Source organism: Triticum urartu, chromosome 7, assembly GCF_003073215.2.
Source record: "Triticum urartu cultivar G1812 chromosome 7, Tu2.1, whole genome shotgun sequence".
NCBI classification, from domain to species: Eukaryota; Viridiplantae; Streptophyta; class Magnoliopsida; order Poales; family Poaceae; genus Triticum; species Triticum urartu.
Genome location: NC_053028.1, coordinates 635,356,633 through 635,382,100, shown reverse-complemented (window position 1 = coordinate 635,382,100; position 25,468 = coordinate 635,356,633). Strand labels below are relative to the sequence as shown.

The following is a 25,468-nucleotide window of genomic DNA, read 5'->3' as shown; positions in this document are numbered from 1 at the left end:
CCCTACGCGCTTGGGAGTGGACGCGGCAGCAGCCCAAAAGAGTTTCTCAAAAAAAAAAAAAAGTAGTAGAACAAGAAGCAGCAGCAGCCCAAGAATAGCGACATGAGCCGGCCTCCACCTCACCTTCCGCTGCCCCCAATTCTCCACCGTCTTCTCACCTCCAAAGAAAGGTCCGGTCGCCATCAATCCACGGGCGTGCTTAATATAATCCGATCAAACAGGAGTGCTACTAACTAAAAGAGAAATCAGAAACGGCGATCGGGCCAAGAAACCATCTGCAGCCCCACTCCTTTCACGTGTCGTCATCTTTGTTTGACCGCTACTAATCCGGGGAGACGCTAGCGGAGACGAGGGGACGATCAGCGGCGGCTGCCCCTATGCCTCCCCTCCCCCCCCCCCCCCCCCCCGCTATATAACTGGGGCCTCCCTCCTCCAGATTTCAGAATCCCACCCAACATCCTCCCCCACCCTCCAGCAAGTTCCTTCTCTATCTTCCTCACATCCTCCCCCACCCTCCCTGCTCGAGATGGACCCCGCCGTGGAGCGCCTCAAGACCGGCTTCGAGAAGTTCAAGACCGAGGTCTACGAGTAAGTTCCCATCTTTCCTCAAACAGGACGAAATCCTCCTCGTCGATCATGATCTGGTTCGATTTTCTTGAGATTATCCAGTTCTGCTTTCTTAACCTGGTTATTCTCTCGCCATGGCAGCCAGAAGCCGGATCTCTTCGAGCCCCTCAAGGCCCACCAGTCACCCAAGGTATGCACACATACACACACTCTGATTCTCTCTTGCTGGCAACGAACTCTTGGTTGCTTGTTCCGCCGTTCGGCGTCCGATCGTGGACAAAGTCCGCCGCGGGTTTGGGATCGGGTGCCCATAGCATTCCCTGTCACGGTCAAAGTATATTAAATTAAGAAATGGAAACGGCTGTTTTGTCCTAATTGAACGCGCCATTGCCGGCCACTTGATACTAGGATACGTACTGTGAAACCAACTAGCAAGAGGGAGAATCCTATGATGCAATACAATCTTGGAATCAACTTCCTACTTAACGCCCACCGGTCATGAACCTCCAAGAAATTGGATCATGCATGCTGACATGCTGTGCTAGCTAACGACACCCACGGGTATTGTCATGATATATGATTTGGCTTATTGAGATGTCACCGTCCTTATCTCTTTGTGTGTTTGTGTCTTGTGGACAATGGATATAAGGAATATGGTTCTTTTCTTTCCTCCCTCCTTTTCCTGTTATAAAGGAGGAATAGCTGCTAGCTAGGATAACTTATTCCTTAAGAATCTTGCAAGTAGTACAATTTCTCCCCCTCTCTGAGATTCTCAACTGGCATGCTTGCTAATGCCATGGTGGGTTGTTGACGTTCCCCTTGATAAAAATTGGACCAGCAACCGCCGTGTTGAATTTCCGGTCCCTCGTCTCTTATTTTCTTCCTAGAAAATAGCCGCCGCTCTGCGCTATCACATATGAACATAATTTTTTTTATGATGTTCACTTTGGAACCTTCATCATCTTGGCACCGGCCGGCCGCGTCAGACCGCACAGACAAGAACCGTGAACAGGGCAAAAAGCCATCCATGGCTGTGGCCCTGCTGCTCTGCGTACATAATTAACCAGGCCCTACCCTTCCAAGGAAGTGCTATCAATCTGAGGAGAACTTGTAGACAGTGGTGGTCCTGTCTTCCATTCTTGATAACTCACAGAAAGGCATGGCTGACAGATGATCAATCGTCCGTCGGGTCTGCTGTCATGGGTCATAATCAAGTCTTTATTCGGTAGTTTGGTGCTGTGGTCGAGCGACGGAAGAACCTTGCCGCTACATGCTTTGCCTGCCTTTCTGTTTCCCGTGCGTCTGTCTATCCTCTACTCTTCAGGTCCATGTTGCAAAAGCAAAATTTATTTCTGGTTTTCTCCCGCCGGACCGAATAAAAAGCCGTCAGGCACAGTATTGTCAAAAGTGGCAGTGCTGTTTCATAAACGTGCACTCCACCTACACGCCATTTCGGCATCAGCATATGTGCTTGTTTGCTTCTCCCTGCTGGCTAATGCGGCTAAGCCATAATAGAATAGCGTATCTGCTTATCAGCAGAAACTGTGAAATGTTCTCATATTTTGGTGTCTTTTCTAGAAAAAAGTAACTGAAATATTGAGTAAAATAAAATAAACTATGAAATGTTGTCAACTAAAAGGATTCGGTTGTGCAGTACATGGTGTTCGCGTGCGCTGACTCACGCGTGTGCCCGTCCGTGACCCTGGGTCTGGAGCCTGGCGAGGCCTTCACGGTCCGCAACATCGCTGCCATGGTCCCGTGCTACTGCAAGAACAAGCACACTGGTGTCGGGTCGGCCATCGAGTACGCCGTCTGCGCCCTCAAGGTTGAGGTCATCGTGGTGATCGGCCACAGCCGCTGTGGCGGGATCAAGGCCCTGCTCAACCTCAAGGATGGCGCCGACGACACCTTGTAAGTTCGTAAGAGTGAAACACAGGCTCAAATCTGAATGAACCTTTATTTGGTTATCTCTTTCTGACTGGAGCTGCTCGGTTGGTGTCTATCAGCCACTTCGTCGAGGACTGGGTGAGGATCGGGTTCCCAGCCAGGAAGAAGGTCAAGGATGAGTGCTCAGAAATGTCTCCCGAGGAGCAGTGCGGCGTCTTGGAAAAGGTTCGCTCTTTCGCACCATTTGCCATCTACCATTTCTCGTTGCTTCCACAATTGTAGATGTGAATGAGTTGATTAACTTGTTGACAAAGAGATGATATGTTTCTGAAACGTTCGTTCTCGTTTCTGCAGGAGGCCGTCAACGTGTCCCTCCAGAATCTGAGCACCTACCCGTTCGTCAAGGAGGCTGTGGCCAACGGAACCCTCAAGCTGGTCGGCGGCCACTACGACTTTGTCTCCGGCAAGTTCGACACATGGGCGCTGTAAATAATCTCGCAACCCATCGCTCATCTCCTACATATATCATATCAAATATACCGTGGGACCGATCCATCGATGTGAACGCCATGGAGCATGCACCTGCTCGTTATTTTCCAGCAGTAGTGAACGCTGGATGGCCAGATGTCAATTTTGTAATAAGGGATCAAATCTGTCGACGCGGAACTATTGTAAAAATTATTACTATGTGATGCATAATTTGATCTCCATGTGATCAAAAGACATCAGATGCAATTTCATTAATATCTTCATCAAGTGTTTACCTTCTTATTACCTTCTGCTCTTATGTTTTAGTTTTCCCTATGTTGTGTCGCACTAGCTTAGCTGTTTCTTCCCGCAAAAAAAAAAACTTAGCTGTTTCAGACTTATCTTCGACGAATGATCGTTTTGGACCGCATGGACCTTCCCATCTGTGCATGCACAGGCCTATATAGTATAAACGGTACATTGATATGGTAGTACGGACTACCTATCAGTCCTTCACTCTTAAGCTTTTGTCTTCCCTATGGTGTGTGGCACTGGCTACTGTTTGAAACTGTCATTCTTAGATGTACACAAGAGTTGCTCGAAAATCATAATCAAAATTGCTAACACTGCTGTAAACCGACTGGAAGCTTTGTGGTCTTGCTTGACTAATGACATCGATCGACATTGAAAAATGATGGGCGGTGTTTTGCATTATGTGTTGGAACTATTCTGTTTTTTTTTTTCAAAAGGGATGGCGTGTCTTGGCAAATTTCATTGGTGCCTCACAGCTGGTGGTAGTTCTATGGGATTTAGGTAGTCATGTGACATACCAGGGCTCGCAGAAAATGATTTACCTAGGTTCCCCCCTAGTCGCTGGTAATAGCCCTACTCCCGCCTTGATTGATCTGTTGAGAATAAACCTAGCCATGAATACCTAGACCCGAAAGCTCAGTGTGCAGGCTAGGTTCGGGCCTTGTTTTTCACCAAGAGCTCAGCTCGAAGGCACGAAAAAGTTTGAAATTGGCGATATTTACTATTCTATCTGTCCCAAAATGTAAGGTGCATTTTTTTCTTTAGAAAGTCAAACATTTCTATGTTTGACCAAGATTATAAAATAATTTTTTTATGGGAAAACTTTTGATCTATTCATTTTTAATCATGGCAGTATAACAAACACCAAAAATATTAACATTACATCCAGATTCATAGACCACCTAACGACGATTACAAGCACTGAGCGAGCCGAAGGTGCGCCGCCGTCATCGCCGTCCATCGTCGGAGTCGGGCACAACTTGTGCTAGACAGTTGGGAAGTCGTCGTGCTAAGTCCCCATAAAACCAGCGCACCAGAACAGCCTCCGCCGATGAAGAGTAACGTAGATTTGAAGAATCCAACCTGAAGACACACAAACGTAGACGAAGTTAGCTCGTTATCCCACAAACAACCATCTGGGCAAGGATGGACGCCACTTGCTTTTGTTATATCCTTTGGAAGGCAATTTGTATTCTTACCTATCTAAGGTTTATTTGGTTACATTGCATGAGTTGGATCTTGGTTGAAAGACCCTATATATATAAAATATTTTCTTACGTAATTTTACATTCGTACATTGTTTTTACATTCATAATTTTACGTAATATAAAATATTTTTTACGACGAGTACATATTTTCTTACGTTCTTTTCTTATATATGAAATAAGATAAAATTTACGAAACGTAAAAATACGTTGCATTGATGATAAAATAGAGGGGGTGAAGAATAACTATTCCTCACCTAGGGTGACGAATAGCGCGACCCTATATATATATATATATATATAGGGTGTGTGTGTGTGCGTGCGTGCGTGCGTGCGTGGACCCTCTGCCCTCTTGCCACATTAGGTGGCTCGAGATTGGCACACTTGCGTGGACCCTCTGGACCATCTGCAATAGGCTTGTGATTCAGTGCATCCCTCTCCGACGTGCCACTGACGCTCTCTTCAAATTGTCTGGTTTCTTGCAGCTCTGACGGCCGCTTAGCCGCCCTCAGGATCGGGTCGCCTTCATCGCCGACCTCCGCTCGATGGCCGCCCGCTTATCGCCGATGCCTCCTCCAGAGCCTGATTAGATGTTGGACTTTGTCGTCGTCGCCGGCTGCGGCCGCCTTTTCTTTTTGTGTTTTGGGCTTGTTGAGTTGTGCCCTCAGCAGAACCTTTGTATTGTTGTTATGTCTCTCGGGTGTGTGTGTACTGAACTAGTCCGTGTATGTGTACTCTTGGCGGTTTGCTTTATTTATAAAGCGGGGCGAAAGTCTTTTTCGGTATATAGGAATCGACCTGGTGTTAGGCCCCTCCGAAAATTATGTCCTAGGATGAAGAGGAAGATTAGTGTACTACATGTTGTAATGGCTGAAGAAGAAGAATAAGAAATCCCATCAGACAATTCCTGCTATCTAGTCTCTTTGGAAAGCATGTAGCCAACTCAAGCATTAAAATTTCTTTTGGCTCCTCCTGATGACCCAGCTCAATTCCAGAGAACTTTTACAAAGAAAAAAAATTCTTTGTTGATGATTACACATGTCCCATGTGTAATGACTTCACTTTGGAAACCAGAGGTCACCTTGTTTTACTATTGCAGGTTTGCTCATATGTGTTGGACCTATATTTTCCCAAGCTGGAGTCCAATTACTTCTGATATTCAAGCACAGGTTACCAAGCTCAAAGAGCATCTACATCTACCATTTGCTATGTATATTATTATTCATGTGGCTTGGGCTATATGAAACACTAGGAATGACTTTGTTTTCAACAACGTGCCCCCTAGCCTTTATGCCTGGAGGTGGCGAGTAAAGGAAGAACTCAAGCTTCTGACACATAGGGCCAAGACGAAGCCCTTTGTGCCTCTGCCTCACTAGGTGCAGTCTTTCAGATGACCAACTCAACTATATATATATACATCTGTATATGTTAGCCTCTACTGAGCAGTGTTGTTGTAATTTTCTTGTTTGTATTCTTTATTTCTTTTTGCTTGCTGTTTGCTATCTTTTGGGCTTTCTATTATTATTTAAAAATCAATAAAAATACATAGCAGAGTCTTGCTGTTTCCGTCAGAATTAGTAGGAGAAATTATAGTCTTTAGTGTTATCAGTTTATCTATACCAATATAAAAAGACCCAAAGGGGCAGATCCAACTGATCTCGGCCATCAAACTAGGTGAATCCAACGATGTAGAGTACTCCAATGGTGAGCGTTCAACGTGTTTGACGTGCAATTAATATTGTACCAAATATTGCACTAATCACAGAATTAACACACAAATAATATCATACCTAATATCCGCGTGCAATTAATATATTGCCTAAATATCAACGTGCGCTGCACGTGCGCATTTAGTAGTTCTATAAGTATCTGTTTATTGTTAGTGTTGTGTTTGTGTAGTCTGGGTGCTCAATGTTTCGTGCTTTGTTTATGTGTTAATTTAGCCCGTTTAGTACTTTGTAGAAATGGAAAAGGCTGCTTTGTCCTAATTGAATGGGCCATTGCCGGCCACTTGTACTAGGATATGTTGGAATTTTGCTAGTAGGCCTTTGGTCCAAAGCCCAACTAATATTCTGAAACTTTCTTAGCCCATTCATGCACATATGTGACTGGAGTGAGTGAGACTAGAGTTTAGTCCCACCATGAAAGTTTAGAGAGAGTTGCACCTCTTTATAAGGTGAGCTCTTCTATCACTTGTATGATCATGAGAAAAGGAGACCTACACGCGCGCTCCTCCTCCTCGCTCGCCTCGCCACGCCTCGCCTCGACGCGACGCGGGATTGAGCCGAGCTGATGACAGAGCTATGCACATTGTCTATATAGTTAGGCAGACGCCTACCCTAGCCGCTGCCACTTAGTATGGTTTCGCACCACCGTTCCAGATCATTGCGCCGCCAAGCAAGTCTTCTCCATCCCTTCTTTCGGTGTGCACTGGAAGAAGGGACAACAGGCCTCCGGAACTCCGCCTCTCGTGATCCTGTACGGGAGAGGGGCGATCAGGTTTTTGGGGAGCGCACTCGCGCGATTGCTGGCAGCGACGACTTCGCCAACGACGATTTCTTCCCCAACCTCGGCAACCTCATCCTCGACGACATGGGCGACAACGTCAACGCCGGCGGTGCTGCTCCCGCTGCACCGTATGTGATTCTATCCTTACTGTTCAAGATCGTGGTACAATTCATGTTTCTAGTATGTGCCCTAATGTGATTTGTTCATCTACTATGCTAGTTCACATAATTAGTTTAATCTGTGCTATTGCAGTCATGATTTATCTTTTATTTATTCGGATTAAATCTCGTAGTAATTTTCTCATATTTTCAACAATTCAAAAACTTGATTATAGGCAATTTACTCCGAGTGGTTTTGCTACGCATTTGAAGCCGCCTGCCTTTAAGGGAGTGCAATATGGAGGTGGCGCACGAGAGCAGTCTACTGGTTTCAGACCATGTGCGGCTATGACGCCACTAAGGGCAAGCCCGAGGGTGATCTTAATCCAACACAGCTAGAAGCTTTTGAGAAGATCGATACTCTCTTTAAAGGCGCTCTTCTGAGTGTTCTTGATGACTCCATTGTGGATTCCTATATGTCGTTTGACAACGGCAAGGACATGTGGGCTGCCCCCGAGGCCAAGTTTGGTGCCTCGGACGCCGGCAGCGAGTTGTACGTCATGGAGCAATTCTATGACTACAAGATGACTGATGAGAGCTTTGTTGTATAGCAGGCTCATGAGATACAGTCGCTCACAAAAGAACTTGAGTACTTCAAGTGTGTGTTGTCGGACAAATTTGTTGCCGGAGGCATCATTGCCAAGCTTCCACCTTCGTGGAACAATTTTGCTACTTCCCTGAAACACAAGAGACAGGAGTTTTTCGTTGTGGATCTCATTAGTACTCTTGATATTGAAAAGAAGGCGAGAGTAAAAGATACACGTGCTTGATTTGCTGAGGGAGCTTCTAGTGCCCACATGGTACAAAAAGAAAAACTTCTAGCCCAACAAGTTCAAAAATAACAAAAAAAACTCAGGGTAAAGGCAAGTTTGATGCAAAGAACAAGCCATCACATTCTACCAACTTTAAGAAGAATTCCCATAAGAAGGGGAAGGGACTTTGCCATGTCTGTGGTGACCTAATCACTGGGCTACGAAATGTCCTAACCGCTTTGAGGAGCGTGAACATGAGAAGAGCGGCAAGTCTGCTAATGTTTTCATCGGTGATACTGTTACGAAGGAATCAGGGTACGGTATTTTTCCTACCATCCTTTCAGTATTTCAATCCCCTGATTGGTTAATTGACACCGGTGCCAATGTACATGTTTGTGCTGACGCCTCCATGTTTTCTTCTTACTAGGCCACAGCGACTTCTCCCGTGCTGATGGGAAACAGGTCACTTGCCATTGTTTGAGGTGTACGGTTGATCTGAAGTTTATTTCGGGGAAGACCGTGCGTCTGAAGAACGTTCATCATGTGTCGTCCATCAATAAAAATCTCGTTAGCGGTTCCCGTTTATGTCGAGATGGTTTTAAGTTGGTTTTCGAGTCCAATAAAGTTGTAATTTCTAAGTATGGACACTTTGTTGGAAAAGGCTATGAGAGCGGAGGCTTGTTCCGCCTGTCCTTGTTAGATGTTTGTACTAAAGTTATTAATAATGTTTGCCACAATAATGAGTATGATATTTGGCATTCACGATTTTTTCACATTAACTTTGGTTGCATGACACGGCTAGCCAATATGAATTTAATTCCGGAAATCTCTACTATCAAAGGCTCCAAGTGCCAAGTATGTGTGCAAGCTAAGCAACCTCGCAAGTTCCATAAGACTGCAGAGGCAAGAGACTTGGCGCCACTAGAGGTTATACATTCTGATCTTTGTGAGATGAATGGCGTGTTGACAAAAAATGGAAAGAGATACTTCATGACGTTGATTGATGACTCCACTAGATATTGTTATGTGTATCTTATGAAATCGAAAGATGAGGCTTTAGCTTTCTTCAAAAACTATAAAGCTGAGGCAGAGAACCAACTTGATCAAAAAATTAAACGGCTTAGGTCCGATCGTGGTGGAGAGTATTTTTCCAATGAATTTGATCTGTTTTGTGCATTGTTGAGGAAATCGTTAACTGGTAGCTGCTCGGTTGGTTAGCGAGTAGGGGATTAATCGGGTAATCGGCAAGTTAATCGGGCATTTAATCAATTAATCGGATGATTTTTCGGTTTATCGGCTACTCGATGATCCTATGAGTAGGGATTAATCGGCAAGTTAACTGGTTAATCGGATGAATCCTTGAACAAGGTTTTTGTGTGGAACATGGTATAATCCATGAGAGGACGCCTCCCTACTCACCTCAGTAAAAATGGGGTAGCCGAAAGAAAGAACCAAACTCTAACTGATATGGTTAACACCATGTTAGACACGTCGGGTCTCTCCAAGGAATGGGGGGGGGAGGTGCTAATGACTGCATGTCATGTCCTAAACCGAGTTCCCACAAATCATAAGACCATGACTCCATTTGAGGAATGGGAAAGGAAAAGATTGAAGCTCTCTTACCTACGTACTTGGGGTTGTTTGGCGAAAGTCAATATACCAATTCCCAAGAAACAAAAGATTGGACCAAAAACCGTGGATTGTGTTCTTCCGGGCTATGCTTTTCATAGCATTGGCTATAGATTTTTGATAATAAAATCCGAGGTATCCGACATGCATGTTGGTACGATTATGGAGTCGAATGATGTGACTTTCTTTGAGGACATATTTCCTATGAAGGATATGTCGAGTTCATCAAATCAGGAGATACCTACTCCATCTAGTGAGGAATTTGCTGTAATTCCCGAACCCACCATTGCGATGGAACACATTGAGAATCCTATTGAGGGTGACAATGGAACTCCTGTGAGGAGTAAGAGACAGAGGACTGCAAAGTCTTTTGGTGATGATTTCACTGTGTACCTTGTGGATGACACACCCAGGATTATTTCAGAAACCTATGCATCTTCTGATGCTGACTACTGGAAAGAAACTGTTCGTAGCGAAATGAATTCCATCTTAGCTAACAGAACCTGGGAGATCACTGACCGTCCTTATGGGTGCAAACTTGTAGGATGTAAGTGGGTGTTCAAGAAGAAGCTTAGACCTCATGGTACGATTGAAAAGTACAAGGCACGGCTTGTGGCTAAGAGTTATACCCAGAAAGAAGGTGAAGACTTTTTTGATACTTACTCATCCGTGGCTAGACTGACCACAATTCGGGTGCTACTATCACTGGCTGCCTCACATGATGTTCTTGTTCATCAAATGGATGTTAAGACGACTTTTCTCAACGGAGAGTTGAAGGAGGAAATTTACATGGATCAGCCAGATGGTTTTGTAGTACCAGGCCAGGAAGGAAAGTTGTGCAAGTTATTAAAGTATCTATATGGCCTTAAACAAGCTCCTAAGGAGTGGCATGAGAAGTTCGAAAGAACATTAACTGCTGCCGGGTTTCTAGTAAACGATGGTGACAAGTGTGTGTATTATTGCTATGGTGGGGGCGAAGGAGTTATTCTTTGTCTGTATGTCGACGACATACTGATCTTTGGAACCAAACTTGATTTAATCAAGGAGGTTAAGGATTTCTTATCTCGTTGCTTTGAGATGAAGGATCTAGGAGTAGCTGATATTATCTTAAACATCAAGCTGTTGAGAGATGAGAATGGTGGGTCACACTGCTTCAGTCTTACTATGTGGAAAAGATCTTGAGTCGTTTCGGGTATAGCGACTGCACACCTTCTCCAACTCCATATGATGCTAGTGTGTTGCTTCGAAAGAATCGACGGATTGCTAGAGATCAACTGAGGTATTCTCAGATTATTGGCTCGCTTATGTATTTGCCGAGTGCCAGGAGGCCTGACATCTCTTTTGCTGTGAGCAAGCTGAGTCGGTTTGTGTCAAAACCGGAAGATGATCATTGGCATGCATTTGAGAGAGTTATGCGCTATTTTAAAGACACTGCGAGCTATGGGATTCACTACACCGGGTATCCAAGGGTACTGGAGGGTTATAATGACTCAAACTAGATATCTGATGCTGATGAGATTAAGGCCACAAGTGGTTATGTTTTTACACTTGGTGGTGGTGATGTTTCCTGAAAGTCTTGCAAGCAGGCCATTTTAACAAGGTCAACTATGGAAGCATAACTCACAACATTAGACACTGCCATTGTTGAAGCAAAGTGGCTTCGTGAGCTCTTGATGGACTTACTTATGGTTGAAAAACCAATACCCCCTATCCTGATGAACTGTGATAATCAAACTGTGATCGTGAAGATAAACAGTTCTAAGGACAATATGAAGTCCTCAAGGCATGTGAAGAGGAGACTAAAATCTGTCAGAAAACTAAGGAACTTCAGAGTTATTACGTTGGATTATATCCAGACGTCGAAAAACTTGGCAGATGCCTTCACAAAGGGTCTATCACGTAATGTGATAGATAATGCATCGATGGAGATGGGTCTGAGATCCACCGCATGAGTTGTTCATAGTGGTAACCCACTCTATGTGATCGGAGATCCCGTGAAGTAGAAGTAGAAGACAAGCTGTTGGTCAGCTGAGAGGAGAGTATCCCTATTTTAATTATCCCACTCCGTGAAGATGCAATACTCTCCTGATCTGCATGGCAGGTTGATATTTATCTTAATGTGTTCCAAGTGGCTTATCTGAGTAAGCAGAGATGTTGTCCTGCAGAGCATCTCCTGAGGAACACATCTATATGAATTTGATTGTTAACGTCGCAGTCTGTGAGAATTGGGTGTTCTCTAATAAATTCATGAAAGGCCCCGGAATATGACGTATATGCCCCACCTGCGGGGAAGCCTTGCGGCAGCCTAGTATCAGTCAAGAATTTTTGTGAAATTAGTTTCGCAGAAAACTTGTAGTTCAAGGCATAGTTCAGTATTCAAGTTGTGATCTAGCGTAGCATAAAACTCTAAGTGGAAGTTCAACTTCATAGTCTGCACTAAGCACTGGTATATAAACAATGCTATGGAACTAAATGATGAGATGTGCCAATGAGACTTTGTGGGGGATTGTTGGAATTTTGCTAGTAGGCCTTTGGCCTAAAGCCCAACTAAAATTCTGAAATTCTCTTGACCCATTCATGCACACATGTGAGTGGAGTGAATGAGACTAGAGTTTAGTCCCACCACGAAAGTTGAGAGAGACATGCACCTCTTTATAAGGTGAGCTCTTCTACCACTTGTATGAGCATGAGAAGAGGAGACCTACACACGCGCTCCTCCTCGTCGCTCGCCTCGCCATGCCACGCCACGACGCGCCGCGGGTTGCGAGATTGAGCCAAGGACAGAGCTATGCACGTTGTCTATATTTTTGCTGCTTCAATAATTAACGGACGCGTTAATTACTGAACCGTTTTCGATTCTTTTGGATCGTGACGACTCGGACGTGGGGTTTACTCCTACTACCTACCCGGCCCGCACTATATAGTCAGGCAGACGTCTACCCTAGCCGCCCCCACTTCGTATGGTTTCGCACCACCGTTTCAGATCATTGCGCCGTCAAGAAAATCTTCTCCACCCCTCCTTTGGGCATGCACCGGGAGAAGGGACATCAGGCCTCCGGAACCCCGCCTCTCGTGATCCTATACGGGAGAGGGGTGATCAGGTTTTTGGGGAGCGCACTCGCGTGACTGCTGGCAGCGACAACTTCGCCAACGACCTCGGCAACCTCATCCTCGACGACATGGGCGACAACGTCAATGCCGGCGGTGCTGCTCCCGCTGCACCGTATGTAATTCTATCCTTCCTGTTCGAGATCGTGGTATAATTCATGTTTCTAGTATGTGTCTTAGATGTGATCTGTTCATCTGCTATGCTAGTTCGCATGATTAGTTTAATCTCTGCTATTGCAGTCATGATTTATCTTTTGTTTATTCGTATTAAATCTCGTAGTAATTTGTTCATATTTCCAACAGGATATGTGCTGATAAACCAACAACCAAGACGGACAGTTAATCCTCCTATGACATATAATTGTGGATTCCCTTCCTGACTGACCCCCATCTTTCATGCACCTCCAAGAAATTGGATCATGCATGCTGTGGTAACCACGCCCACTTGTGTTGTCGTGATATATGATTTGGCTTATTGAGATGTCACGGTCCTTTTCTCTTTGTGGTCTTGTGGACGATGGGTACAAAGAAAGAATATGGTTCTTTTCTTTCCTGCTTTTCCTGTTATAAAGGAGTAACAGTTGCTGGATAACTTGATGTTGAGAATCTTGTAAGTACTAGTACAAGAAGAGGCATTTTCTCCCTCTCTTTGAGACTCTCCATTGGCGTGCTTGATAATGCCGTGTTAGGTTGTTGAGGTCCCCTTCATAATACCGTGTTCAATTTCAGGTCCGAGCCATCTCCTATTTTTTCTTAGAAAGTAGCCGTCATTCCGCACTATCACATTTGAACATAAACATCTTTTGATAATGACGGCCATTTTGGAAGGTTCATCATCTTGGCACCGGCCACACAAGAAACGTGAACAGGGCATAAAGCCATGGCTGTGGCCCTGCCGCTCTGCGTACATAAACAAGCAGGCCCTACCCTACCATGGAAGTGCTATCAATCCGAGGAGCAACTTGCAGACTGTGGGCCTGTCACGAATTCAAGATTCTAGATAACTCGCAAAAAGTCATGGCCGATAGATGATCAAGTCGTTAGTTTGGTCTACTGTCAAGGGTCATCATCAAGTGTTCATTTGATATTTTGGTTTGGGCGAGCGACGGAAGAACCTTGCCGCTACTTTCTATGCTTGCCTTTCTGTCTTTTCCGTTTGTCGCAAAAGCAAAATTTATCTACTTCCGGTTTTCTCCCGCCGGGATGGATAAAAAGGGGCCCCGGACAGAATGTCAAGAGTGGTAGGCTCTGTTACAAAGCTGTCTCAGAAACGTGCACTCCACATATCACGCTATCAGCATATTGTGCTTATTCTTTTGTTCCACCCGGCTGGCCAAAACAGTCAAAGCGTGAATAGAATAGCGCATCTGCTTATCACAAACAAATCTGTGAAATGTTGTCAGCTAAATAAATTATGTTGTGCAAACATGGTGTTCGCTTGCGCCGACTCGCGCGTGTGCCCGTCGGTGACGCTTGGCCTGGAGCCCGGCGAGGCCTTCACCATCCGCAACATCGCCGCCATGGTCCCATGCTACTGCAAGAACAAGCCGTCTGCGCCCTCAAGGTCGAGGTCATCTGTGGTGATCGGCCACAGCCGCTGCGGCGGGATCAAGGCCCTCCTCAACGTCAAGGATAGTGCCGACGACACCTTGTAAGTTTGTAGATGACGAAAACACGGGTTGAATCTGAATGTACTTTTCTTCCATCTGCTCTTTCTGACCGAAGCTGTTTGGTTGGTGTCTGTCAGCCACTTCGTCGAGGACTGGGTCAGGATCGGGTACAAGGCCAGGAAGAAGGTGAAGGCCGAGTGCTCCGAGATGGCTTTTGAGGAGCAGTGCGGTGTCCTGGAAAAGGTTCGTCTGTTCGCAACATTGGCCATCTACCATTTCGTACTTAGCATGTGAATGAATTGATTAACTCGTTGACCAAGAGATGATATGTTTCTGAACCGTTCGTTCTCGTTTCCGCAGGAGGCCGTCAACGTGTCCCTCCAGAACCTGAGCACCTACCCGTTCGTCAAGGAGGCTGTGGCCAACGGAACCCTCAAGCTGGTCGGCGGCCACTACGACTTCGTCTCCGGCAAGTTCGACACATGGGCGCTTTAAATTCATCTCTCCTCCCATCGCTCAACTCCTACAGATACATACATGCGTACATATATCATATCAAATATACCGTGGGACCGATGATCCATCGTTGTGAACGCCATGGAGCATTCACCTGCTCGTTATTTTCCAGCAGTAGTGAACGCCGGATGGCTAGATGTCAATTCTGTAATAAGGGATCAAATCTTCCGTGGCGGAATTATTGTAAAAATTATTACTGTGGGATGCATAATTTGATCGCCATGTGATCAAAAGATATTAGATGCAATTTCATTAATATTTTCATCAATTATTTACCTTCTTACTACCTTGTGCTCTTATGGCTTTGCTTTCCCTATGTTGTGTGGCACTAGCTAGCTGTTTCAGACTTTTCTTCAATGAACAAATGATCGTTCTAGACCGCATGGCCCTTCGTGATCTGCGCATATATAGGCCCATATGGACTAAACAGTATAAGCCGTACATGGATAGAGAAGGGTGTACTGACTTTTTTAAAGAAAAGGTTGCAGCTCGACTTTAAATTAATAAAGCCACCAGGCAACAGAGTAACAAGGTCAAATAGTACCCGCAACAAAAGTAACGCACCGATCAAGTATAGATGGAGGCCACAACCGGCAAACAGGTGCGCAGGCCCACAAACCCTCACATCAAATACCCAAAAGACTAACTAAGATGCTGGACGACGACATGGAGCACCAACTACTACGGCTGTTGCGGACCGGCGCGATCACCACCCAGGATAGTGCTTGCCAAGAACGAACGCGGGAAATAAGAAGCTCCACAGCCGCCTTGTCGCCGTCCTTAGTCAGAGACCTCCACTGATGCAAAAAGATAGAGAATTTGAACAAACAGTCAACCGCCTTGTTAGGGAGCACATGTTTAATGGTAAACTTGTTACGGGTCGTCCATAGAGTGCAGCACATGGCAGAGAAACCGAACCAGAATAGCCTCATGGTTTGGCCCAGCAGTGGGGAGGCGAGAGAACGGAGCTCAGCAAAGTTATTTGAGGCCCAAGACACAACCAGCCACTCACGAAGGCAGCACCAAAAGATCTTAACCAAAGGGCACTGCAAGAGAATGTGGTCCATATCTTTAAGGTTGCTACATAGGGTACACAACTCCGAGCCCCGCCCATGTCATTTCTTAATCTGATCCGCAGCCGGGAAGCGGGCACGCATGGCCTGCCACATAAATTTTTGGATCTTAGGCGGCACCTGGCCTCCCAAAAAGGCTTAAACTTGTTAACCACCGAACCCAAAAGCAACACACGATAGCAGGAATTAACAGAGAAACGACTAGAGGAAGAATGTGGCCAAGAGACCACATCCCGAGATTCCGAGAGTGCAGTGAGAAGAGCAACAAGACGGTGCCAACCCTCCAACTATATAGGAGACAGGGCCCGGTGAAAGCAAAGTGCCACTCCCTGGGCGCGAGCTCTGCAACAGAGGCAGAAGGAGACATGAAAAAAGAAAAGAGAGCAGGGAAGGCCGCCGCAAGGGGCCCCTTCCCCACCCACCAGTCAAGCCAAAATCTAACAGAGGCACCATTGCCAATAGAAAATTTAACCAGGGCCTGAAGTCATCTCTAACAGTGAGAAGTTGGCGCCAAAACTAAGACACCGCCGGGGTACCTGTCGAGTTGCACATGAGAGGGGAGGAGGTAGGGAAGTATTTAGCCTTAAGAATAGGCAGCCACAATGCGTCAGGACAAGGAGAGAGGATACTCCACCACCATTTGAGAAATGAGACATTTTTTAGTAATAGAAGTGTTGAGGATCCCCAAACCCCCCATACTTTTAGGTCTGCACATGAGTCTCCACTTGACCAGCCAGTATTTTTCCTTATTATCCGCAGTATTCCAGTAGAGCACATTCCTATGTTTATCAAAACCAGCATGCGTGCCTTCAGGCAGTCCATAAACAGAGAAGGCAAAAATTTTAGACAACAATTTATAAGGAGAAATGAGCATCCCAAGGTATTTGAAAGGAAACGAGCTGAGGGAGCAATTGTGAAGGGAGGGATGCCTCCTCCGCTGGGGCACCCAAAACCAAAACTTCGCTCTTAGAAAAGTTCATCTTAAGGTCAGACATCTCCTCAAAACAAAGGAGAAGGAACTTCAAATTAGCTAGGCATCGATCAGTATTTTCCACCAAAATAATAGTATCGTTAGTGTACTGCAAATGGGACACACCAAAGGGAATCAGATGAGATGCGACAGGAAGGATATATCCAGCCGTCGCCGCTTGGTTCAAGATACAAGAAAAAGCACCAGCCAGAAAGTTAAAGAGCAGGGACGAAATCGGATCACCTAACGTAGGCCACGACCGTTTTTGAAATAAGGACTAATAGAACCATTCACACAAACCGCAGTGTGGCCGCCACAAACCAGCTGCATAACTCGGTGAACATAAGCACCCTAAAATCCCTTGGCCATGCGGAAAGGGCATCACGCGGAAAGGGCTAACTAACCAAATCATAAGCCGTCTAAAAATCCAACTTGTGCACCACAGCATTGCAATTCCTAACTTTCAGGTCATGGATGATCTCATGCAGACTAAGGAACCCATCCAGAATAAAGCGCCCTTTAATGAACGCAGATTGATGTTACCCAATGACCTTTAATGGTTGTACAAACTGCCTATCGGACCTTCGCTCTTAAGCTTTTGTTTTCCCTATGGTGTGTGTGGCACTGGCTACTGTTTCAGACTATTTTATGAGGAACAAACTATTGTTCTAGACGGCCCAACCCTAAGTTTTCTTAGATGAACACAAGAGTTTGTACATAAATAATAAGGAGATTATTTTGTTCTAAAAACATAATCAAATTTCTAACACCACTAGAAACTTCATTTGCGTTAATGGTTTGGTACTATTCTTTTCCTATTTTCAAAACGGATGGTGTATCTAGGCTAATTTTGTTGGGTAACGTAGCATGCAATTTCAAAAAAAATTCCTACGCTCACGCAAGATCTATCTAGGAGATGCATAGAAACGAGAGGGGGAGAGTGTGTCCACGTACCCTCGTAGACCGAAAGTGGAAGCGTCAGGTTAACACGGTTGATGTAGTCGAACGTCTTCACGATCCAACCGATCTTGGTACCGAACATACGGCACCTCTGAGTTCAGCACACGTTCAGCTCGATGACGTCCCTCGAACTCTTGATCCAGCAGAGGGTCGAGGGAGAGTTCTGTCAGCATGCCAGTGTGGTGACGGTGAGTGATGTGATCCGCGCAGGGCTTCACCTAAGCGCTACGACGCTATGACCGGAGAAGTAAACTGTGGAGGGGGGCACCGCACATGGCTAAGAGAACTATCGGTGTGCCTTTGGGGCGCCCCCCGCCCCTGTATATAAAGGAGGGGAGGAGGGGAGGAGGGGGTGGCCGGCCAAGAGGGGCACGCCATAGGGGAAGTCCTACTAGGACTCCTAGTCCCAGTAGGATTCGCCACCCCCTTCCTTTCTTCACCGGAGGGAAAAGTGAAAGTGTGTTATATCGACTAGAGGGGGGGGGGTGAATAGGCAATTTTTATGAAAGTCTTCAAAACGTGGAAGTTTCGAAGACAAACGATAGAAATAAACCTATTACCATGCAGCGGAAGGTAGACTACACTAGGCAAACCATAGTCAAGTATTCAATGGAGTGAGAGCACAATGAGTAATAGCAGCAATGTAGTAAGGATCAGGTAGGAAGATGTTATGAAGCCAACCAGAACACGCAGTCACTCAGTGAAGACAAAAGATAGTGCAAACATACAATGACTTTCCAAGGAGCAACAGTAAGTAAAGGGAAGGGAAGGATGAAACCAGTGACTCGTTGAAGACAATGATTTGTTGGACCAGTTCTAGTTGCTGTGATAACTGTACGTCTGGTTAGGGCGGCTAGGTATTTAAACCTGAGGACACACAGTCCCGGACACCCAGTCCTGAACACGCAGCTCAGGACACCCAGTCCTCACCGTATTCCCCTTGAGCTAAGGTCACACAGACCTCGCCCAATCACTCTGGTAAGTCTTCAAGGTAGACTCCCAAACCTTCACAGACTTCGTTCACCGGCAATCCACAATGTCTCTTGGATGCTCAGAACGCGACGCCTAACCGGCTGGAGGATTCACAGTCCTCAAGTGTAATAAGTCTTCAGATCACACAGACAAGAAGACTTAAGTGATGCCTAACACTCTTAGGCTCTGGGTGGTTAGGGCTTTATCCTCGCAAGGAATTCTCTCTCAAAGGCTTCGAGGTGGGTTGCTCTCAAACGACAAAAGCCGTACTCTAACTCTGAGCAGCCAACCGTTTATGGTTGTAGGGGGTGGGCTATTTATAGCCACTAGGCAACCCGACCTGATTTGTCCGAAATGACCCTGGGTCACTAAGGAACTGACACGTGTTCCAACGGTCAGATTTCAAACTCACATGACAACTTTACTTGGGCTACAAGCAAAGCTGACTTGTCCGACTCTGGACAAGATTCGCTCTCATAGTCTTCACTCGAAGACATAGGTTTTGGTTAAGCATCACTTCAGTCATTCTGACTGGTTCTCTTGGACCCCACTTAATAGTACGGTGGCTCCTATGACTCAACAAAGAAGAAAAAGAACTACGAAAGATCAAAGTCTTCGAGCTCCATAGGCTTCATGCGATGTCTTCTCTTGTCATAGTCTTCAATGTGAATATCTTCATATACCACCTTTGACATCAATGTCTTCATACATTTTTAGGGGTCATCTCTGGTAGGAAAACCGAATCAATGAGGGACTTCTACCTGTGTTATCCTGCAATTCTCACAAACACATTAGTCCCTCAACTAGGTTTGTCGTCAATTCTCCAAAAACTACTAGGGGTGGCACTAGATGCACTTGCAATCTCCCTCTTTTTGGTGATTGATGACAAACTAGTTGAAGTTTTCAACGGGGAATATAATATGTGAAATTGTAAAGGATAAGGAATTGTCTTCATAAGTTGCAAGGGCTCCCCCTGAAGATGTGCATATAAGTAATTTGCTTTTGGAATGCAAATGCACATGACATGTTGTGCTTGTGGAGATCCTCTTCAACTTATGATGACAATCCACTATGCATGTAAAGGTATGTGAAGATAATGACATGCATAATGGAAAATGGACATCTGCAAAATGATCTAAGTGCGGAATTTTTCGTCGCACATGCGGAATTTATCATTGCATCACGAGGTGGCAAATAAGTAGCAGACGACCATCAAGTTTAAGTGTTACAACTCAAAGAACCAACTGTATCAAAGCAAACGAGAGTTGTAAACACGAAGCAAAAAGTATAAAGCACCCGCCCATATGGACCCGCTTGAAGACTATCAAACTCATATGCTTCTCCCCCTTTTGTCAGTAAGGACCAAAAAGGTTTGAAGACATAGAGCATCTACTCGTTCCCATGAAGAGTAGGTGAAGCAGCAGGGTCGTCCGTGGTGTTCGGCGGTGCAGAAGAACTTGGAGCAGTGTCGAAGCATGCTGAAGGAGGTGGCGGTGAAGTAGCATCGTCTTCATCCTCGATCACTCTGGCATTAACAGTTGCAGCAGAGGAAGAGAACTCAGAGTCTTCAAGAGATGGAGTTCGTCGCAGCACTGCTCTCCGAGGAGGTGTGGAGTCAAACTTGAAGCGCTCAGAGAAGCCATCCTCTTGAAGATCATCTTCAGAGCACATCAGCGTCGGCCCCTTCCATGTGTGTCGAGAGGTTTCATGGGCAACAAAAGCATTCTTGGTGGCAAGATTGCGAATGCGGTTGACATCCACCAAGAGGCTTTGCATTTGACGCTTCAGCCAGTCATGATGCCTATCCTGTTTCTGATGAAGAGCCACCAGAAGCTCTCGGTCATTAAGAACACGAGTGCGCTTCTTGGGTCGTTGGGCAGTTGTGCTGTCGGTGGCTTCAGTAAGAGCAGGATGTGGTGCATGTGTAGTTCCAGCCAAAGGATACACACGAGTGACTGCTTCAACCCCTTCAATGTTCTGAGAAAAACTTTGATGCTCCGCATTCTGAAGACTTAGAGGTTCCTTGGCAGGCTCAGGATAGATGGTTTCAATAGACATATCCACATCAGGCAGAAAGATCCGATGATTGCGAGCAAATGGCTGATATGAGATAGCGGAGTGAAGTTTGATCAGCCGCATTACCCATGGGGCGTAGAACTTGAAGCCAAAAAGATCAGAGCCTGATGCAGCAAGTTGGCGAATGAAGAAGTCCTGTGCATTGAAGCATTTTCCATGAAGAATATAGAAGACCAAAGTCTTCATTGCACCTTCCAGCTTGGCATGTGGAGAGTGTCCTTTGATGGGCCAGAGAGTTCGCCTTATGATGTGATAAATAGTCCTTGGCAGATACTCTAGGTCTTCAACAAAGAACTCGTTGGGATATGCAGCATCTTGGGGCAATGGCTTCATCATACTGAGCATCTGACTCATGTTAGGTTCAGGCTTCTGAAAGATGCTCTCCACAGCTTCACTGTGAAGTTGACAGCCAGATTCATAGAGATCGCCAGGAGTGGGTAGACCAGTGAGCTCAATGATGTCAAAGGCTTTGGCTTCGTGATGAACGTTTCCTGTCATCCACTCCAGGACCCAAGTCTTCGGATCTCTGTTGTACCCGCGGATGTGAAGTGTGGCATAGAATTGGAGCAGCAACTCTTCATTCCAATGCTCTTGGTCGGTGACGAACGGCAGCAGTCCAACCTCTTTGAAGCAATCCAGAGCTTCTTCCTGACAGGGCAGACCAACTATTGCTTCAATGTCAAGACGCTTGTGTGGGAAGATGCGACCTTGATTGTATAGAATGCAGGAGTAATAGCTTCGCTGCAGATAGCTCCAGAACCGATCAGATGATATTCTTTCCCTTGAGTAGGGGTTCCTGGAGCTATTGAAGAAGGTGTTGTCTGCCTTGAAGCCATTAATATTGAAGGATCCAGGTGCTGATGCAGGACCTAGGAACCTGGGCAATCTTGGGATTGGCTTCTGTACCTGAGGCCTGTGCTCAACATGATAGTCGAACTGAGGACCGGCAGCAGGCGCAGGAACATAAGCAGTGGGATCAGTGGCTTCGCTGACTTCTGGTGCTTTTGTTGGTGAGGGCTCCACATTAGCTTCAGCCATGACAACGTCAGTGGCTTCATTGGTGTTGGTGGTGGCAGCCTCAAGATTTTCAACCTCCACTTGACGAGCTGGAGGGTCGGTCATAGTCAAGTTCTCCTCGAGAACCGCTTCTTGGTGGGACAGGGGAGTAGCAGCCTGTGGGGCTTCTTCTTCATCGGCTGATGCAGCCGGAATGTCTTCAACAGCTTTAACTTCAGACTCAGAGACTGGAGGCCTTGGTCCTTTGCGAAGCCTGCGCAACACTGGCGACGCCTGTGGAGTTGGAGTTGGCTGGGCCTCAAAGTCTTCTTCCTCTTGTGCTTGTGGGCGATCAGCCCATGATGCATCCTGAGCAATTGGCGTCAAAGGACGACCAATGCTGATGAGCTCGCTGTGCGTTAGCACAGGCGATGATACCTGTTGGTTCTCGAGCTGAGGAAGAACTGCATCATCTTCGATATGGTCATGGTGACCAATGTCTTCAGCAGCGATGGGATCAGCTGCTGGAAAGTCTTCAGCTTCATGAGCCTCTGTGAAAGTAGGCTCATGGACAGTCAATTGACGTTCTTGCGGTTCAGCGTCAGGGTGAACCATGGAGATGGGTTCAACAATCAAGGGCTCTGTGGGAGCAGCCCGTTCCTTCTTGGTCTTCCTCTTCTTCTTGGAGGGGGCAGTAGCAGAGGCTTCAGGATGTTTCCTCTTCCTGGCTTCAGCCTCAGTAGTCCTCGTGTTCTTTAGCTCTGAAGCGGTTGACCGGGCCTTTGGCTTCGAGCCAGTCATGCTAGTTGGGAAGATAATGGGATCTGCTTCCTGCTTTGGTGCGTTGGGTTCGGCCACAATGGGCTTCTTCTTCTGCTTAGCAGCCATCCTGGGATCAATGCCCGGACGCCCAAGGGCCTTGCGCTTCTCAGCCTCATTGTAGCCTTGCACACACTTGTCAGCCAGGCTCTTCATGCGCTCCCGAGAACCCTGAGCTTCTGTGCGTTTCTTGAGAAAGGCTTCTTTGAGCTCGTGCAGCATAATCTTGAAGTTTTTCACCTCTTGCATGCTGAGCTTGGCCATATGCTTCTTGAACTGAGCCTTTTCATAGTCAATCTTTTGCTTCAGTTCGACGATGCGCTGAGCGAGAGCTAGCTCTGAAGCAATGGCGCCATGGAAGGCGACACTGAGGCCAATGGGTAGTTGCAGATCTTCGAAGCTGATGTTGGGCGTGTCAAACCACTCATCAATGAAGTTGTGGATGATTGTCACGTCAAAGAGAGGCAGATCATTGAAAATTTCTGCTTCTTCTTTGCTCTTGATGAGTTGCTCAAGAGCGTCATCTGCAAGATCTTCATCACCGGACAGATCAATGGCATCGTTGCGCAGAATGGCAGCAGCTGTCAGCTCTTGGCCGGTGTGTGGCAGAGGCATCTTGACCTTCTGGGGCTTGGAGATGCGTGACAAATCTTCAGACTGCACACTGTCTTCAGGAGGTGCAGTTGCCAATGGCTTCGCTCGTGAGATTTTGGGTGCAGAGGCAGGCTTGGAAGCTTTTGGCTGCTTCAGTTTCTTTGGCTTCGGCGCTGCAGGCGCTTCATCTGAGTCAGCGTCATCTGCAGGCTCATTTACCGCAGTCCCTTAAACCACTATATGGGTGATGAGACCTTCAAGGTTGTAGAAGGGCCCAAGAAGATTGGGTTCAGCTTCACGAGTTCCATCGGCACGGGGAGCAGAGGGACCAGGGTTGAAGTCTAATCCCAAAGACTTCTTGTTCTGCTTTGCTGAGTTCTGGGCAAACTGGAAGTTGCGCTTAAACAGATTGTCGTCACGACACCATAGCAGTGACGATGGGTCAGCATCCGCAGGCTGTGGTCCACGAACCATGCAGGGATAGAAGCCTTGTTCAATGGCTTCATCTCTGGTCCTGGGTTGAAGATTTTTGTAGAGGATGTCTCCCCATGGTCGCTTGATGGCATTCTTTTCAGCATATTCCTTTGTCACAAATCTGTACTTGAACCACTGTTCTACCCAATAGCGTCGAATCCATTGGATTCGTGTCTTGCGCTGATTGTAATCCTCTTCAGGATCTGTCTTGTACAGCTCTGAGAGGTCATCGGGCAGATATCTTGATGTTTCTCCTCGACACTTTCTGCCACCCTTCCTTGCTGATTTCTCTGAAGCCATGAACTTTAAACTGAAAGGCTTCAATACGTTCAAAGGCTTCAAAGGTTTTCGCTTGCTGGACAAGTAGGAACTGGCTTCGGGAGAATTTATGTGATGCTGTAAGTATTCTGTAAATGAATGCAGACTATGAGAACCAAGGGATTCTCCCACGGACATGTACCCGTGACAGCATTAAAGTGCGAGGGAAGGGGAAGAGGTCATATGCATTCTCAGAAGATTTTGAAGATAAATCAGTTTAGAAGACATTGACCTCATCGTGCGAAGACATTCACTCATAGATAAGGAGTTGGTTCCAGATTTGTACGAATCCATGGATCAGTACAAGTGAGGAATCTAACTACTTTGTGAAATACAAGTGAATATACTAGGCATATTATGAGATGCAGTATGTAAGAGATCCAACTTGTGTGAACAGAAACTGCTTGTGGTAGAAAGTGACGAAGCTATAGGATCAAGGGGGCTGTAAAAAGGAAGTTTTATTTACCACACGAAGAACTACTAGACAGAGTGGAAGAGGAGGCCGAGCAGTTCGATCGTCCGTGCCCTAACTTGGCGACGGAGGACACCTACGGCGACGGCGGAGAAGACGATGTCTGCGGTCAGCGTGAAGACGGCGTCGGAGAAGTTGCGGCAGCAAAACGCTTCGTCGCCAGCGTCATCGAGGGCTAGCGGTGGCGCTAGGGTTCGTGCGAGTGTGGAAGAAGAGATAATGACTGCTGTGAGGTGTGTATTTATAGGTACAGGGGCGGCCCTGCGTTATTACACATGTGCCCCTGGCGATTCACATTTGAGGAACACGTGGCCATCATGCAGCATATCGGGGGTTATTCCACGTCCCACACACGCCTAGATTGTTGGGTGGTCGTTCCCACTTCTCCGGGTTTCAGGTGAAGGAATGAGCATTGAAAACGGACTTCATGTTTGTCTCTGTATCTTCTACTGACAAGGACGCAGAGAAGACATTCGACAGTTTCAATAGAATGCATATGACTTGGAGAGATGGAGTTTGCGATAGAGAGCATAGAGAGGTTAGGGTCCGATCACATTCACTTAGTTCAAAAGACTCAACAGGAAGAGATAGCTATAAGTGAATGATGTAGAGGACAGAACACTAGTATATATATATTCAACATAGAGAAGATAATCATGAAGACATGTTGAAATTTAAGCCAAACCAAATGTGAAGACATAGCAAATGTAACGCCATGAGTGAAACACTTCGAGCAGAACCTTTGGTGGTGGCGTTACCCACCGTATAGGAGGTATTAGACCCATACACGGTGCACAATTATCGTGGCGTTCCGAAGTCAAATTCCAAATTAATGTATTCATACTTAGAATGTATGTCTTCATTGATTGAAGATATACTTTACTTCGTGTGTTGCACATCTAAGTCATCAATATGCATAAGTGTTAGGGTGTGTGCCTGATCACAGGACACTTGAGGATTCCAAGATATTTAGCTCACACCGTAACTTGCAAAATCTCTTCTCATCCAAGGGCTTGGTGAAGAT

General features: G+C 46.1%; 1 protein-coding gene and 1 pseudogene across 2 annotated transcripts; both read left to right on the top strand.

Moving 5' to 3' along the window:
* The first annotated feature begins 428 nt into the window (after window positions 1-428).
* LOC125520971 (carbonic anhydrase, chloroplastic-like) lies at window positions 429-15,004 on the top strand. 2 transcript variants are annotated; one of them, XM_048686011.1, is made up of 6 exons: window positions 430-588; window positions 709-757; window positions 2,222-2,478; window positions 2,574-2,679; window positions 2,809-2,974; window positions 14,750-15,004. In XM_048686011.1, exons 1-5 carry the CDS (start codon window positions 527-529, stop codon window positions 2,941-2,943), a joined length of 609 nt encoding a protein of 202 aa, XP_048541968.1. In that variant the 5' UTR covers window positions 430-526; the 3' UTR covers window positions 2,944-2,974; window positions 14,750-15,004. The 2 variants fall into 2 exon arrangements, with proteins under 2 accessions (XP_048541969.1, XP_048541968.1); XM_048686012.1 differs by lacking the exon at window positions 14,750-15,004 and having other exon boundaries at window positions 429-588; window positions 2,809-3,225.
* On the top strand, window positions 13,953-15,004 carry LOC125520970 (annotated as a pseudogene).
* Window positions 15,005-25,468: the final 10,464 nt, after the last annotated feature.